At 33.7% G+C, this 19,100-nt stretch overlaps 1 protein-coding gene across 1 annotated transcript in view; it reads right to left on the bottom strand.

Annotated features, from left to right (window-relative positions):
* SLF1 (SMC5-SMC6 complex localization factor 1) overlaps nucleotides 1-19,100 on the bottom strand; it is a 67,002-nt gene that overhangs the window by 25,132 nt on the left and 22,770 nt on the right. The window contains exons 7-14 of the mRNA XM_030847803.2: nucleotides 15,660-15,806; nucleotides 14,661-14,801; nucleotides 13,458-13,580; nucleotides 11,743-11,796; nucleotides 10,585-10,743; nucleotides 9,604-9,767; nucleotides 5,214-5,345; nucleotides 4,423-4,588 (exon numbers count right to left, since the gene is read on the bottom strand). Of these exons, the coding sequence (XP_030703663.1) occupies nucleotides 4,423-4,588; nucleotides 5,214-5,345; nucleotides 9,604-9,767; nucleotides 10,585-10,743; nucleotides 11,743-11,796; nucleotides 13,458-13,580; nucleotides 14,661-14,801; nucleotides 15,660-15,806 (1,086 nt within the window). The remainder of the gene's footprint in view (nucleotides 1-4,422; nucleotides 4,589-5,213; nucleotides 5,346-9,603; nucleotides 9,768-10,584; nucleotides 10,744-11,742; nucleotides 11,797-13,457; nucleotides 13,581-14,660; nucleotides 14,802-15,659; nucleotides 15,807-19,100) is intronic.

Raw genomic sequence — 19,100 nt, 5'->3', positions numbered from 1 at the left:
TTATAGTTTCCTGTAGACTTGTCTTTATCCTCCACTAGATCAGGAATTTCAGGAAACCATGGATTTACATCTGGGATACCGTAGTATCCCCAGGGCCTTACAATAATTGGCATTTGGTGGGCATTCCGAAAATTTGTTAAAAGGAAGCAAACAAGTGAGAAAAGTAGCTATAGACAATAAAAAAAAAATATTGCTTACTATTCAATTCACCTTGAAATTATTGTTATTAAGCAGTTAGAGATAGGTACGTCTTACAGTACCTGCAAGGAAAGACTGTAGTTCCTTTACCATGGTAAGAAAAAATTTGCCAAAGTTATTCTACCTGTGTGTCATTGGCTAAACATACCTACCACATACCACATATATATCATAGAAAATTTTTATATAAAAAGATACTTTCAAATCAGGTTCTTGGATCCTTTTACACTACTTTCTTAATTATGACACTCACTATAACCATAGGAACAAGACACTGTGCTATGGACTGTACTCACTGTAACGTAACAATGCTACTATTTCTAGCACCATGGATATATATGCTTTGGAAGTGGATTAGTGGGAAAATGGCAAAAAAAAACCATCAAAAGAGAAAAGCTTTCTTGGAATACCAAAATGTTTGCTAAAGCTGAAAGAACAGAACATGAATACCCTAAGTATTAACAAAGAAATGAAAGATAGATATGATTTGCACATATGACATATATTTACCTTAGATCTCCCTTCTAATAGGGAAAGGCTATTAGAGGACATTCTGTCAATATCTGTATTATCTACCAGGACTAGTAATCTTCAGTTTACAAACTTGGCAATCTTCCAAAAATTGACCAGTATATAATGCAGAACAAACTTGATTCTTGGCCTCTGACTCTCAGGTTAGGGCTTTCCACAATATCCCACAGCAATAGATGACAAACTGCTCCTCTAGTACCTCTGGCAGAAAGATGCAAACATAATGTACATACTGTGCCTCTTCCTATTTTAAACAGTGACATGTGAAGTAAGAGAAAGTATGTTGCAGTGGAGACTTGGCCACTAGTCAAGGTTTTGCCCTAAGAAGCTGTGATACCTCGAATAAGTTACTTATATTCTTTAGCCTCAATTTCCTTATCTTTCAACAGAAACTAGCTTCCATTTCTACCAATAATTGTAGGGTTATGGTTAAATGGTATTTAAGGACATCCACAAAGAAAAGCAGAACTAACCACCAAGCTTAGTAAAATGTGTACCTCCTCCATAACCTTGACACATCCCACCTCTGCTCTTTGCCAAGGAAAGCCCAAAGCTTTCTCAGATTATGACAATGAAATTCATTGCCACTGTGTCACTCTGCAATACATTCTGATTGACATTATGACAAAACAATATTAGCATAAACTGAGGACTTCTGTTTAGCTAATGACTTAAATTGAATGCTTCAACTAAGCAAATCAAGATACAAATGCTTTACAATACAGAAAATGATGTCTGGGAACATGCATGGAATTCTTGAAATTGGAAACTGCCAAAAAGATTTAATTAAGTACAATAATGAATTCTAACACATAAAGTACCACAATAAAAAAACAGTTTATATGAATTTAAGCAATTCAAATGTTAAATAAAATATTAATTTACAAAGTTTAAAACCAGTTCTCGTATTACAACTGACGGTACAATTTATGGTACATTGCTTCACAAATATGTTACATTTATTTATAAATCTGAACAAAAATCTTCAAGTTAAATATGTATGAATTTGTTACTATTTACATTAGTATTCCCTAAGTAGATTCTTATCTGTGGCAGTCCTTTGGTGATTTAGTAAAACTGTGAAAACATCCGTTTTATTATTGTTTTCAATTATAAAAGAGCAATTTCATTTATATAATCAAATGGATAAAAAAGAAATGCTCCTTAACGAGGAAATGTTTTCTATCCTTAATGATTCTATTGTCTAAACAGTAGGAAAAAGGCAGATGATAATCAGGATTTTATCAGTTTTAGCTTAGACATCTAGTTATACCCAGAAACAATCCTCCCTTTTTAATGCCAATTAAAAAAAAAAAAAGAAAAAAGCCCTGAAAAGAACGTTTTCTTTAAAGAATGCCTCACACACTCCCTAAATAGAATTTTTAAAAATCAGTAAGGGGTTCTGTTTCTAATAATGGAGGCCTAGGTAATTCAGATAAACCATCTTATCGAAGAAAACTTAAAATGTTGAATAAAATATGTAAAATATCTTCAGTAAAGTTAAGAGGAATTGCTCAGCCAAGACCTAGGAGAAGGTAAAAACCAAGTGAGGCATTCAAAGCTAGCTGACTTTGCCCTAAGGACATTTGCTGACCCCAGAGAAAGAGCTGATACACAGTTTGGAGCCTAGGGGAAAAAGGAGTATAAAAGTCATAGCCCAAGGCCTAATGCCCAATACGCTGACACCCTGCAGGGCTTCAGTCTCAAAGCAAGCATGAATCAGAAGCAAAACAACATGTATCTGTGGCCCTGTACTTTACTTTGACTATCCAGGAACCCTTGAATCACACAACAAAAATTTTCGCTAGAGGGAGATATTCTGTGTCTTTGCCACAAACTATTTCTACAAATAATTTTTCAAATGCAATTTACGGCACACAGTCAAACATAACTAGCTTGCAAGAGAATATAAAAGACATGAAAGAAGGAAACAGCAGAAACAACAAATACAAACTGACTCACAAAAACGTCAAATATGGAATAATCAGATGTAGACTGCAAAATAACTATTATCGCCATGTTCAAAGACAAAAGAAAACCTTGAAAACTTCGTAGGGAACCAGAAACCATAAAAATATATCATAGTAATTTGGAAGGAAAAAGTCTAAAACTGGGAAAAATACAAAAAATAAAAAATGCAATAGCCATGTTTATCATATTAGATACAGCTGAAAAGAGACTAGTGAACTAGAAATTGGATGAAAACACTATCCAGAATGCTCCGAGTACAGAAAAAAATGGAAAATATAGATGAGAGGGTAAAACACACAGAGGATACAAAGAGGAGGTGTGACATAAGTTCATTTGGAACTTAAAAAGTAGAGGAGCGAAAAAGGATCAGAGGAAATAAATTAGAAGAGAAACTATGTAAGAATTTTCCTTAAGCTAGAAGGGACTTCATGGCTATTTAACACCAGAGGTCTCCACTCCATCTACTATGTTTTCTATCCCCAAAGAAAATATTACCTAGCTAGCAATTATGATGATACATCAGTCATGAATAACAAGAAGGCATCACTGTATATAAAGCAGACACTGTTAAAAAAAAAAGAATAAATTCCCAAGGTAGAGTCAGAGGAGTTGATTAAAACATTTAAGCTTGACCTAATAGGTGATAGAGAAAAATGTAGAATAACAGAGAAAACACATTTTGGCCTCTAATCTTATATGAGGTCAAAAAGAAAAGTTGAGTTAATTTCAGAAAGCGGAAATCATACAGGGCTCATTTTTTAACTATAATTTTAGATATTAATAACAAAAGCATAGACAAAATCTGACAACTAAAAGCCATCCATTTAGAAGTTTTAAAACACTCTTTTAAAATATTTCTTGGATCAAAGGGGAATTTGTAATTGACAATAAAAAACACTTTCAAAAAAACAATAAGAGCACCCGAGATTAAAGTATCAAAACTTGCAGAATGAATCTCAAGTTCCACTCAAAAGGCAATTTATATTAAGTGTACATATTAGAAATAAAGACTAAATAGAAAAAAGATTCAAATATTCAAGATAGAAGAGAAAAAGAAAGGAATTTTAAAAAATGAGCAGAAATTAATGATATAAAAATGTAAATAATAAAGTCCCCAAAAGCTCATTTTGAAAGGAAAGGTGACTAACACTTATTATGCATCTAAAATGTGGGGCAGTATGTTGCTATGCACTTTACATATTTTCTGCATTTAATGTTCCTGGTTACCCTTCATATAGATAATATACTAAAATCACTGCATGCTGATTTTCTAACAAGCAAAACCTACTTATGAAGAAATGGTTCAGGAAATAACTCTTAACATCCAGAAAGGTGTTTTAAAAAACAAGTAGAACTTTTTATTAGTAGTACCAAAAAGTTGTATGGATTCACTCAATTTTTATAATCACAAGTTCCTTAAAAATTAAAATGTACAAAAATAAAAAAATCTAGAGTGATAAGTAACTATAGATTTCTTAACAGTAATGGTCAAGTAACTGTCCAAATGTGGATGTAGAACTACAGCCAAGTGTGAGATGACAAAACCAGCCTCCAAGAATCTTTACCTTAAAATTAGATAAACGAAGTAGAAAACGATGTATTTGGGTGCATGTTAATTTGTCTCAAGTAATTCAAAGAATAAAGGGAAGAAAAAAGACACATACTTCAAAGAAGTACTTTTTTCCATAGGCCAATATTCATTTGTAAATTAATCCTACTTACATCACTAGACTTGCATTTTTCCTTGTGAGAATATATAGTCCACTCCAAAAGCATATTTATTGGTTTGGTTAAAAGCCCAGATGTCTCGCTTCCTGACCAAAAGATTTCAAGAAGAACTGCCTTTCCTGTTATTTTCAGACTCTGAGAATCTGACCAGTCATACAACCTAATAAAAATATGAATGAAAAGTATATCTTTATGCCAATTTGACCACTACAGTTATTAGGCATAATATCTGCTAATTTGATCATTATGGTTATTAGGCATAATATTTTGTCATAAAACAAAAAAATTCTAGCAATTTCTGAATATAGAAGTCTATTAATATATAAGGATTATAATATCTAGTTATAATAAACAAAATTTTTTAAATGGCTTCATTTCAACATAATCATCAACAAGTACACACTAATGCAACTGCAGGGTTTAGAACATAGGCAGAACTTACAGATATTATAGATTCAGTATTAAACCTAGTATAGCTTTTTACTTAAGCATTCAGTTACTAAAGAATTCAAAAATATACAAATTCTGAAAAACAAAAACAGTCTTACCTATCCAAATGTGTAAGTTAGTGAAAAATAAAAATGTGAAGTAAGGAAACATGAAAAAAGCATACAAACCTTTACAGCTACTGAAGGACTGAATCTAGACATATGTTTTTAAAATAAATCTATATACTTGAAACTAGAAAACAAGGTGTTTTTTTTAGAAATATGTAGATAAATAATTAGAAAAATGGTACATAAGACAATATATAGAAAAAATGTTCTTTGGTGATTAAAACTTACTTTTGACTCAGATGTCGGACTTCACTTTTAACTAAATTAAAGAAAAATTTGAGCAGTGTCAGGTGGAGCAACTTAGAGCCAATAATATTTTCTGAAATTTGATGACAAAAACTTTCACTGAAAAGGCAAGACCTGGAAAACATGAACCCAACAATCATATAACATGCAACAACTCATTGAGTAATTTGTGAGCAAAGTATTTCTTTCTTCAGAAAATCACTGGAATTTTAATAAAGCTTGCTCTAACAAAATATAAAGCAAATTCAACAAAATTTTATGAATAATATATTTTCTTCCTTTAAAAATTAAACCCTGTCAAATACCCCATGACAGTTAATTTTCTAATAATAGAGATCTAATTTCTCTATTTTTCAATGATTGTTAATGGTTAACAACCATCTGGTACTCTCCCCTTGTATTCTTTATTTCACTGAAAAAGAAAAAAAAACTATGAATTTCATTAAACCCTTTTGATTCAGATGACCAGTTACACTTTCAATTTATAATACTCCCTATAATCCTCCTCTTACTCAAAATTATTTCATTTTTCATTATTTAGTAAAATGAAGGTCATTTAGAGCTATTTTTTTTGAAGTTTTAAAAATTCAGGATTTATTTTCTTTCCATCTTCTGCAGCAGTCCTATCCAACAGAACTTTCCATGATGAGGGATATGTTCTACTGAACACCTGAAATATGGCTTGTGCAAAACTGAGGTGTTGAATTTTTAATTATTTAATCTTAATTAAATTTAAATATAGTCACATGTGGCTAGTGGCTATGGGGTTGGACAGCACAGTTCTATAGTATTTGTTTGTTTCTTTGTTTGTTTTTTTGCGGTATGCAGGCCTCTCACTGCCGTGGTCTCTCCCGTTGCGGAGCACAGGCTCCGGACGCGCAGGCTCAGCAGCCACGGCTCACAGGCCTAGCCGCTACACGGCAGGTGGGATCTTCCCGGACCAGGGCACGAACCCATGTCCCCTGCATCGGCAGGCAGACTCTCAACCACTGCGCCACCAGGGAAGCCCTATAGTATTTTTTAAAAGAGAACATAAAATTACTCAGAACTGCAGGACTAAGAGAGAGAGTCCAGGCAACAACATTTATTACAATTTTCTTCCAACTTCATTATCAATTATACCAACAATGTACTTATAACTCTGTACCTCTGTCTCCATCTTCCCCATCTATTTTGAATACCACACTCGCAGATTAGGAGGGCCCTTAACAGCTATTAAATGTAACAATCCATTTAATACTCAAATCTGTTCTAAAAGATCCTCCTTGACCATATAGTTATTCAGTCTATCTGAAAACTGCCAGAGATGGATACCATAGTATCTTTTCTCTTTTTCTAAAAACACACATTATGAAATGTTTCAAAAATACACTCAGGGACTTCCCTGGTGGTGCAGTGGTTAAGAATCCGCCTGCCCACGCAGGTCCGGGAAGATTCCACATGCTGCAGAGCAACTAAGCCCGTGTGCCACAACTACTGAGCCAGCGCTCTAGAGCCCACGAGCCAGAACTGCTGAGCTCATGTGCCACAACTCCTGAAGCCCGTGTGCCTAGAGCCTGTGCTCTGCAACAAGAGAAGCCCCCGCTCACTGCAACAAGAGAAAAAGCATGTGTGCAGCAACGAAGACCCACTGCAGCCAAAAATAAATAAATAAATTTATAAAAACAAAAATACGGGGCTTCCCTGGTGGCGCAGTGGTTGAGGGTCCGCCTGCCGATGCAGGGGACACGGGTTCGTGCCCCGGTCTGGGAGGATCCCACATGCCGTGGAGCGGCTGGGTCCGTGAGCCATGGCTGCTGGGCCTGCGCGTCCGGAGCCTGTGCTCCGCAACGGGAGAGGCCACAACAGTGAGGGGTCCGTGTACCGCAAAAACAAACAAAAACAAACAAACAAAAAACAAAAATACACTCAGAAGTAGACGAGTATCACCCAGCTCATCTGTACTCCTACCACTTTCCTGGGAACCTTCCCCGAGACTCCCAACAGACCCAATTATTTTGTAATTAAACCTGGGTATCTGTTTATTAAAAAGTCTACTTTTAAGCTGCCTGAATTCCATTTCCTGTAGCATCAATTAATTCATCCAAGCATTTATAAGGCACTTATTATGTTCCAGACATTATAAGCACTGAGGAGGGAGATGTTTAACACTGAGCATCTACTCTTCTGAAAGTCAGAGGTTGCATACACTGTTGGTGGGAATGTAAACTGGTGTAGCCACTATGGAAAAGAGTATGGAGATCCCTCAAAAAATTAAGAGCAGGACTACCATAAGATCCAGCTATCCCACTTCTGGGCATTTATCCAAGAATATGAAAACACTAATTTGAAAAGATATATGTACTCTTCTGTTTATTGCAGCATTATTTACACTAGCCAAAATATGGAAACAATCTTAAGTGCCCATCAACAGATGAATAAATCACAATGTGATACATACACAAACACACACACAAAAGAATACTATTCAGACATAAGAAAGAAAAAAATCTTGCCATTTGTGACAACATGGATAGATCTTGAGAGTATTATGTTAAGTGAAACAAGTCAGACTGAGAAAGACATACACCCTACGATTTCACTCATGTGGTATATAAAAAACAAACAAATGGACAAAATAATTGAGCAAACCAGACCAAACCAAAACAAACACAGATATGAATAGAGTAGTGGTTACCAGAGGGGAAGGGGTAGGGCGGTGGGTGGAGAGAAGGGGATCAACTGTATGGTGACAAATGGAAACTCAATTTTTGCTGATGAGCACACTGTAGGTATACAGAAATAGAAATATAATGTACACATGCAACAAATATATTACAAACCAATGCTACCACAATAAATTAAAAAAAAAGTCAGAGGCTGATTTAAGTGAAAAACTTAACTCAAAGGAAAGGGCAAGAGATAGGAAGTGACATTTGACTTGCATTTTAAAGGATAATTAGGAGAGGCCAGGTATTTATAGGGTGGCAAGAATGGAGGTTTATATAGACAGATAAAACATAAGAGCAAAGGGATAAGAAATGAAAATAGTTCAGTCATTGGGCATGCCTGGGAAAATGATGAAGAATGGAGACATACATAGGGCTAAATCATGAAGGGTCTTACATGTTTTGCTAAGGAATTTAAAATGTTTCCTACAGGTGATATGTGTGTTGAAGGACTTTTACCTGGGAAATGAAAAGACCACTTTGGAAAGAGCATACTTTCCAAAGCACACTTTGGATAGAGCATGCTTCCAAAGCATGTACTTTGGAAGATAAAGGAAAAAGTAGGATCAAGATCAATAAAGTGGATATTGCAACAGTTTACATAAGAAGCAATGAAGGCTTTTTAAATAAAGGTGATGACAGCAAAGGAAGAAACAGATTTGTAAATTAGGAAGAATGGCAAATATGTAAACCATATATGCTCACATCCTACACCTATGCTGGAACAGTACTGTGTTAGAATTGTGTTTACACCTTCAAAAGTGTGGGAACTGTTATTTTATCTTTTTACCCCTGAAACATAGCACAATGCCTGGCTCCCAGTAACTACTCAATAACATTTTTTGAAAGAATGAGTAAATGCATGCTAGCTAGCTGATTAGCCTCCTTCAAATATAACACAACCAAGATGGTAGGTAAATCCCTATGATCTCAAAGAGGTAACCGAAGATCTAGCTTTTGCCTGGCTAGTCAAGTATCCTTTCTCTTACTACTATGGACCGCCCTAAAACTGAACATTTGGATAAAAATAAAGTACTTCCCAGACAAAGGAAGGCTATCAGATACAGAGAGCTATCAGAGAAGACATAGAAAAATGATTACTTCTGTTTGAGAGAAAGAAGCAGAAATAGGAGGGATTTCTGAAGAGATTAACATATGGAAGACAAAGGAAGGATCTAGGCAGATGACAGCATGTGCAGAGGCATGAAAGAGATGACATATTTAGGAAACATTAAGTTCAGTTTCAAAATTCAAATTTCTAGCTGAAAAAATATAACAGAAACACTAAAACAGATATTGTATACAGTTACAAATGTTTATACTGTTGATAACCAAAATTTTATGATATTCATATCCAATAAATTCATTTTCTTAATTTTTAAAATATGCAAACTTATTTTGTTAAAAAATAAAATAAAAATAAATAATGATTTGGCATTCCTGTGAGCCATTTCATATATTTATTAAACATTTTTTAAAAATAAAATGATTGACAAACATGACCAACTTAGACTTGGCCTTTGCAATAAATACAACACACAGACATTACACACACACAAAAATTTTTCTAAAAAGAAATGTACTTCTTTTATCAGTATCTAAAAAATACATAGCAGAACACTAACTATATGAAATTTAACATCCTCACATGTGAAATTCCTTACCTGATAAGCACTTCTATTAGAGACCATGCCCCTTTCATACAAGTTGGACACTGAAACAATTCTAAGTAATATCTTGACATGGCTGGGGACTTCCAAGGAGGGTGAAGGTGAAGAAGAGCTGACAATATATGAAAGTATCGACCAGAAAACGTATCTATGTTATCCTATTATTTAAAAATAAACAAACAAATAAAACACAATAGCTAAAAGTACAGTTTTACCAGCTAATTTAGTTTAAAACTGTAATAACCTAGACCTAACTTTCTTGGCAAAAATATGTGTTTGGACAAAGAACAGATGGAAGCATGATGTTTAGCTAATTAAATACTGCAACTGAGAGAGAGGCACACTCTAAATATGTACCTACATATTAGATAATCCTAGCTATTGGGACTAATCTATATCATATGTCCATTTTACTTCTCATGATTATAGTGTGATTAAAAGAGTTCCCAAATGTGACCTGAAATGAACTGAAGAAACTTTACATGTAACATTCTGACTTATCACCAACATTAGTCTGACATAGCTTAAACCTGTTGTTTCTTCAAATTGTCACCTAGATGAAGAATATGACTAGAAATCTACCTTTGAAAAGCTGTTCCTAGTGATTTTCACAATGGGAACAAGGAGTAAGTTCAGTGTCTACATATACTATGAATAAAAATCATTACCAGTGTACTAAATGAGTAATTTACTAAATGACATTCTAGATCCTTATAATTTGATTTTTACATTAGATACTTTACTGCCACAGAAAAAAATTCTGAGAAAATATTAAGTTAAAACACTCAGAGTAATACCTAGCATAGAGTTTAAAAACAGAAAAGAAATGGTAATAAATAGGTACTGCATTTATTATTAAAATGAGGAAAAGAAATAATGAAGAGAGAAAATAAACTATAAACTTACAAAAACTGAGAAAGTGTTCATAGTTTAACATTCTTTGAAAGACTATAAAACCCGTAAGACTGCTCTTACCTGTAGAATGTTCTCTAGAAGAGCGTGAAGAAGGCAAACAGGAGGGATATAATGTGACTGCAAAGAGGAAAGTTCCTCAATTGCTTCTTTAAAAAACTGTCCTTCTATGAGGCTTTCAATTAAATTTAATACACCTCTGGGAAATTCAGCATTTTTAACCTAAGAAAGGAAAGATTCTATGACTCAAAGAAAAGAAGGGGAAAATTCTGAGATGAAATTTTGTATTAGCAAGGAGCCTGAATTTCCTCATCCGTAAAATGAACAATCCCTGCCCTCACTACTTCACTATGTTGTTATGTGGTTCCAAAAAAATGATTTGTATGAATGTGTCTTACAACAATAAAATTGCACTGCAAAACATATACATTATTGTTTTATTTATTATTCTCTGTCACCTTGAATAGTAAGAGGAAACACTACCTCTAAAGGAAAACTTTAAAAGGCATTTGCAAAGTCTGGCTGATAATGAGACTTCAGTTGGAGGTACAACCACACATAGTTTTAATTTAGATGCAAAATTATTTTTTGGTGTTCTTTTAAACTTATAAGCAAACTATGCCTATTAAGATACGCTACATATATTAAGATGTCATCAAGCAGAATCAATATTTGCAAAAAGTGACAACTGCTACAGTATCATAAAATTACTCTGAACATGCACATTAATATAACTCTTAAGAGTTCCACAAAATACAGCCCCCTTGGTCAAAATATTTTTAACAATAAAAGTGACTCATTTCACCTAGTTGAGAATCAAGAATACTCTGAAAGACTCATGGACTAAAACAATCAATTTTAAAGGAATGAATAATGATATAAAGAAAATAATATACTCATAAGTATTACACTGAAAATTTAATCTAGAAGTAGTAATTATGAAACCTATGAAATGTATGAATAGGGATACATAACTCACCTGTGATGAGCACAAGGTAAGTTTTTAATTCCTCTTATCAATTTTTATTACTGTATAGAATTTTTTTTGGAGCTTTGATAGAATACTATTTTTCTTTTTCACTTCTGATTAGAGAAACTACATTTCAAATTTGATAAGAAGCTTTGTCCTGCTGACAACACATACCTTTATATCAAAACAACTAATAATAAAACATAAAGCTTCTTTTTGCCCCCATCAGCACCCTACTCCAAATTTCTTACCTCAACATTGTATGCTGGTTGTTTATCTATTCTAATGCAGCTGTATCTTATAGCCTACAAAACAGAAACCATTAATTAAAATTAAACATTTTTAGGTCAAAAAATACAGTTCAGCTTACAAAGCATAAAGCCTTGGCCAAACTTACAAATCAGATTCAGGAAGACATTAATAGATATAATTGATCTGATTCTCATGTTTAACTAGGGACCTCCATCATTTTAGGGTAATGGCACTCTCATGACTATGAACAGTCTCTATTTTCCCCTTCTAAATTAAAATAATGTAAAAGGTAAAGTCATATTTACTTTGAAGACCTGAATAGGTCCATTGTCCTCAGTATTTTAATAATTAGAAATATAAATGGAGAGAGCATTTATAAAATGCTCCTCTGGACTTTTGTATAAAACTCCATAGGAGAAAAAATTTAGTCATGTTTTGTATATAATCACATGTAAAATCTTCCTCTATTGTAAAATACCTGTAAGTTTGTATTTGTTTAAAAGATTATACTGGAGAAATATTTGTAAACATAACAAGAGATAATATCCTGATTATATAAAGAGTTCTAGAAGCAGTGGTATAAAACAACCTACTGAAAAAATAGAGAAAAGAGTACCAACAAGCAGTTGGCAGAGGAAGAAATACACAAATGGCAAGTGAAGGCATAAAATATGCTCAAACTTGCTACTAACAGAAGAAATACAAATTAAAACAATGATAGAGGCTTGGCTTCCACTTAGGATATAGAAAGCTGAAAAGAGAGGCCTTCCCACATTACAAACAATAAAAATGGAAAATCTACGAAATGATAACTTCACCTGAACCCTTAGGACAGCAGAGGTCTTAGTGCAACAAACTAAACAGAGATATGAAGAAAGAGAGGAGCCTCCAAGGACATGGGACATGAGCACCGATTTATCTGAGAGAGTTTAGCAGGAATAGGAGGACTCCACTACAGTGGGTAAGATTTCAGCGTAAATTTTTCACCATTTACTAAAGGCCAAGTGTGGGCCAGCATGAGAAAGCAGAACCCCTGGGAATCAACAAAATGCGGGGAGTTTGCACTCAATGGCGTGATTTTCTCCACGGACCTCACTGGGTGCTCATGTAAACGAAAAGAGACAGGGTGGGAGACCAAAGAAAGTCTCCCTAGTGGTGGAGGCTGAGGCTTGAACAGCGGCTGCTGTGGGAAGGGTAGCAAATGTGGTTACCCTCAGGGCACACATGCAAACCCATAACCTGCTGGATAAGGAAATAGGAAAAAAATCCTTTACCCCCAGAGAGAGGCAGGAAGAGATGGTGATCCCAGATCATCCCCTATTACTTGAGGCAGGGCAAGAACACTGAAAAAGCCCTTCCCCAAAACCCAGGGAGCCTCAAAGCCTTTCTCAGACTGAGGCTGAACGAGGACAACAGAAACGGGGATCCTCTAGCCCTCATTCTCCAATAGCAGGTTAACAAGCAACAAGTTACAGCAGTTTATAAAACACATAACTTATCCGTGATATCACTGAGGTATAAATGGCAGAGAATTCAGCAATTTACTAAATGTCCACAGACAATAATTACTATTAACAAAAATTAATGAATAAAATTATTTTAAGACATATTAAACATAATAATAAAATGACTCATTATTATTATTATTATTATACTTGGTTACACTACAGAATGAGAGAAAAGTATACAAAATTTTTAGTACGTCAAGTTCTACCTGAGCTCTGTATATGTGTTTCCTTAAGGCATTTTTTATGTCAGCAATATCCACATCTGTCCTGATATCCTTGGTTTTTGATTCTTTGGCATGATCAGCAAAAACAGAATTCTTCATTTCTTTCTGTATACACAAAAAAGTACTTTACACAATGTACTAAAGAGTGTCAACACAAATGCTAAGTATCACAATAGACAACACAAGAACACATTCATGCAGTGTTAACTACAGCAAAGGTCCTTACAATTATATTACATAAAGATTACAGATTGAAATTAAAAAAATTAAAAACCAAATGTTTTAATTGCAAAGTTTTACCTGATATTTACATGTGCACTTTCTTAAGTACTTTTTATTTTAACCTGTTCCAAACCTTTCCTGGAACCTCTCTGTCTCCCTTGTTTTGTTTTTTTGTTTTTTGGTTGCCATGTTCCCACAAAACATGATTATTTACCTTTATCATTCTTCTGAAGATCCTTCTGAATACATATAAACATGCTGTCTAGACTGTAAAATAAAGTTATACTCTAGAAAAATTAACACAAGAAGGATCCTGTTTAAAAGACAAGCTACTGAGCTCCCCTGGTGGCGCAATGGTTGAGAGTCCGCCTGCTGTTGCAGGGGACACGGGTTCGTGCCCTGGTCCGGGAGGATCCCACATGCCGCGGAGCGGCTGGGCCCGTGAGCCATGGCCGCTGAGCCTGCGCGTCTAGAGCCTGTGTCCCGCTACGGGAGAGGCCACGGCGGTGAGAGGCCCGCGTACCGCGAAAAAACAAAAAACAAAAAACAAAAACCAACCCCTAAAATTTAGATTATTTAGATTAGAATGTATTAGCCAAACTACATACACGTGTATTTTTCATTTTAAGAATTTTAGCCTCTTTTGTCAGAACCTTTCTTTTTTGTTTTAGTCAGGAAAAATAAAATATATTTGAATATCCTGATTATTAACTCAAATTCTTTCTGTACACATGTAAAAATATTTGTGAACCAAATATTGTGAACCAAAGCTAATTATAACATTAATTATGAATATTACACCAGATCAAATCAAGAAGATTGTTTTCATAAGATGTACAAGTTATATTTAACACAGCACGCAATCACAAAAATCAGATTATATGTGTAGGTGATATTAGGGAAGAGCCAAAAGAAATTAAAACTGTTCTTTGTTTTCTTTCAGCTTAGCTTACAAAGTTTTACCTGATCTCTATAAATGTGCTTTCTTACGGTAATTTTGTCATGTTCATTGTCCTTCCTGGAATCTCTTTCTTTCTCTCTTTTGTGTTTTTTCCTCAAAGTATAATTCCTTTGAATATCTTCATCCTTTTTCTTAATTCCCTTCTAAACATATTTAGACCACAATTAAACAAATGTAAACATGAATGATGTATGTTACAAAATCCATATAAATTCAAGACGAGTCTGAATTATGATACATTAAAAAAAAAGTTATATACAATACAAAATCTCATTCACTGTTGGAGTGGGTATACATTAGTAAAAAATTTTGGAAAACAGTTGTTCATTATCTAGTAGACTTGAACATGCACAGTCCTTATAACCCAGAATTCTCTTAGGGATATATCCTAAGCTAGAGGAACACTTGAACATGTGCACCAAAAGTAATATAAGAAAAGGTTCATACTATTCATGGCAGAAATGCTCACAGTTACAAAAACCAACCAATCCATCAAAAACAAACCAGCAAAAAGACACCAAAATATTTATCAATAGTAAAATGGATAAAAGGTATAACTGTGAAACAATGAAACATATACACCTGCAAAAAAGCAAGTCACAGAAGATTATAAATACCACAAACTAGAAAAGTTCATTAACAGGCAAAACTAAACAATGTATTGGTAGGGATACATATGTAGGTGGTAAAACTATAATGAAAAACAAGAAAATATTAAAACAAATTCCAAAACAGAGGTTACCTATCATGGGTAAGAGGAAGAAAAAGGGATGCAGTTTGGAAATGACACAGCAGAATCTTAAAAAGCTGGTAATGCTCTATTTCTTAACCTAGCTGGTAGGTACATAGCACTCATTTTTGTACTCTTTCAAAAATTATACACAAATGCTTTATAAACACATATAACATATACATAATTCAGAAGAAACAACTTCATAACTGGCATTATTAGAAAAGAGTGTAAAATATAAATAAGTTACTTTTAATTTGGAAGGTCTTACCTGATTTCCATATCTGTGCCTTCCTAAGGCATTTCTCATTTTAACAAATTTCAAATCTTTACTAGAATCTCTGTATTTTTCTTTTCTGTGATGTTCAGTTAAAATAGAACTAATATTAACACCTTCATCATGATTTTTCACTTCTTTCTGCATGTTTATAAAAATACTTTAGTTAGACTATGGATTAGCCATAGCCTCAACACAACCAATGCAAGTCACAACAAAAAAACCCTCAGGAATGTAGGTTTTATGAAACATACACATGAGATTAAATACAGTAAAGAGCATTATGAATTATATTACATTTTAGTTATACTAAGATGAAACAGAAAAATAAATATTTTTAGTTCTTAAAGTATATACTGTGTTTACAAACACATTTAATTTAGGTATTTTGTTAACTTACTCTTTCCTGGAATCTCTGCCTTTTACAAAATTTGTCATATGATTAGTCAAAACAGATTTGGTTATCTTCATTATTTTCTTTTATTTTTCCAAATGTTTGTGAAAACAATTTAGGCTCTACATCAAACAGTCTTGCCATTATTAGGCATATCAAATGAAACATCTCAGAAAATCTTTGTATAGGAAATAGGTATAATAACATTAAAATGGATAAGAAGTATTGCAAACCATATTGTTTATTCTTTACACTAAGAAATTAAAAAGAATAGAAATTGTGACCTGAATTTGATATACATTCTCCTGAGTTCTAAAAGGAACTCAAGATGTTTACAGATGTATTCTTTTTACTTTTTTTTAAATTTAGATATAGTTGATGTACAATATTATATAAGTTACAGGTATACAATGTAATGATTCACAATTTTTCAAGGTTATACTCAACTTATAGTTATTATAAAATACTGGCTATATTTCCTGTGTTGTACAATATATCCTTGTAGCTTATTTTATGCCTAATAGTTTATACCTCTTAGTCCCCTACCCCTATATTGCCCCCTCCCAGCTATTCCCTCTCCCCACTGGTAGCCACTAGTTTGTTCTCCATATCTGTAAGTCCATTTTAATTCTGTAATATTCAGTAGTTTATTTTTTAGATTCCACATATAAATTATATCATACTGTATTTATCTTTCTCTTTTTGACTTATTCCACTTAGTATACCTCCAAGTCCATCCATGTTGTTGCAAATGGCAAAATTTCATTTTTTATGGCTGAGTAGTATTCCACTATAGCTGTATGTCTATATAGATCTCCCATCTTCTTTATATTCATTTGTTGATGGACACTTAGGTTGCTTCCATACCATGGTAATTGTAAATAATGCTGCTATAAACATTGGTATGCTTGGATATTTTGAAACTAGTGTTTTCCTTTTTTTCTGATATGTACCCAGGAATGAAATTGCTGGGTCATATGGTAGTTCTACTTTTAGTTTCGTTTTTTATTTTTTAGAAACTGCCATACCATTTTCCACAGTGGGTGCACCAATTTATACTCCCATCAACAAACAGTGTATGAGGGTTCCGTTTTCTCTACATCCTCACCAATATTTGTTATTTCTGGTTTTTTTCATGATAGCCATTCTGACAGATGTGAAGTGATATCACATTGTGGATTTAATTTGCATTTCTCTGATGATTAACGATGTTGAGCAGCTTTTCATATACCTGCTGGCCATCTGTATGCCTTCTTTAGAAAAATGTCTTTTCAGGTCTTCTGCCCATTTTTTAATTGGGTTGTTTTTTTGGTGTTGAGATGTATGATCTGTTTATATATTTTGGCTATTAACCACTTACTGGTCATATCATTAGCAAACATTTTCTCTCATTCAGTAGGCTGTCTTTTCATTTTGTCGATGGTTTACTTTGCTTTGTGAAGGCTTTTAAGTCTAATCAGGGATCATTTATTAATTTTTGCTTTTATTTCCTGTGCTTTAAGATACAGATTCAAAAAAAATACTGTGACAATTTATGTCAAAGAGTGTTATACCTATATTCTCTTCTGGGAGTTTTATGGTTTCAGGGCTTCCATTTAAGTCTTTTATATATTTTGAGTTTATTTTTGGACATAATGTGAGGAAATGTTCTAATCTCATTGTTTCATATTTAACTGTCCAGTCTTTCCAGCATCACTTGTTGAAGAGACTGTCTTTTCACCATTCCATATTCTTGTCTCCTTTGTTGTAGATTCATTGAGCATAACTGTGTGGACTTACTTCTGGGCTCTCTACTCTGTTCCAATCATCTATGTGTCCATTTTTGTGCCAGTACCATACTGTTTTGATTACTGTAGCTTTGTAGTATAGTCAGAGGTAGTATCGTCCAAAGTCAGGGAGCATGATTCCTTTGGCTCTGTTCTTTCTCAAGAGTGTTTTGGCTATTTGGGCTCTTTTGTGTTTCCATTCAAATTTCAAAATTATTTATTTCTGTGAAAAATGCCCTTGGTATTTTGATAGGGTGGCACTGAATCTGTAGATTGCCTTGGTTAGTATGGTCATTTTTAACAATATTAATTCTTCCAACCCATGAACATGGGATATCTTCCCAATTTGTTTGTGTTGGCTTCAATTTCTTTCATCAGTGTCTTATAGTGTCTTATAGTTTTCTGAATTTCGAATTTTTACCTCCTTAGGTAGGTTTACTCCCAGGTATTTTATTCTTTTTGATGCAATGGTAAATGGGATTGTTTCCTTAATTTCTCTTTCTGATAGTTTGTTGTTAGTGCATAGACATGCAGATTTCTGTATATTAATTTTTTATTCTGCAACTTTACAGAATTCATTACTGAGCTCTAGCAGTTTGTTGATGGCATCTTTAGGATATTCTATGTATAGTATCATGTCATCTGCAAACAGTGACAATTTTACATCTTCCTTTTCAATTTGGATTCCTTTTCTTTTTCTTCTCTAATTGCCATGGTTAGGACTTCCAATACTGTGTTCAATAAAAGCAGTGAGAGTGGGCATCCTTGTTTTGTTCCTGATCTTAGAGGAAATGCTTTCAGCTTTTTCCCATTGAATATGATGTTAGTTGTGGTATATATTTGAGGTCAGCTGTGGTATATTTGACGAAATGCTCTATATACACATATCTATTAAGTCCATTTGGTTTAATGTGTTATTTAAAGCTAGTGTTTCCATATTGATTTTCTATCTGGATGATCTTTCTGTTGATGTAGGTGGGGTGTTAAAGTCCCCTACTATTATTGTATTGATATTACTGTCAAGTTCTCCCTTTTGTTTGTTAATATTTGCTTTATGTATTTAGGTGGTCCTATGTTGGGTGCATATACATTTACAATTGTTATATCTTCTTCTTGGATTGATCCCTTGATCATTATATAATGTCCTCCTTTGTCTCATAACAATCTTTAAAGTCTATTTTGTGTGATGTAACTGTTGCTACACTGGCTTTCTTTTGATTTCAATTTGCATGGAATACCTTTTCCCATTCCCTCACTTTATCTGTGTAAGTCATT

The sequence above is a fragment of the Globicephala melas genome, chromosome 3 (assembly GCF_963455315.2).
Source record: "Globicephala melas chromosome 3, mGloMel1.2, whole genome shotgun sequence".
Taxonomy (NCBI): domain Eukaryota; kingdom Metazoa; phylum Chordata; class Mammalia; order Artiodactyla; family Delphinidae; genus Globicephala; species Globicephala melas.
The sequence above is the reverse complement of the archived record's forward strand: the minus strand, read 5'-3'. Positions and strand labels throughout refer to the sequence as shown.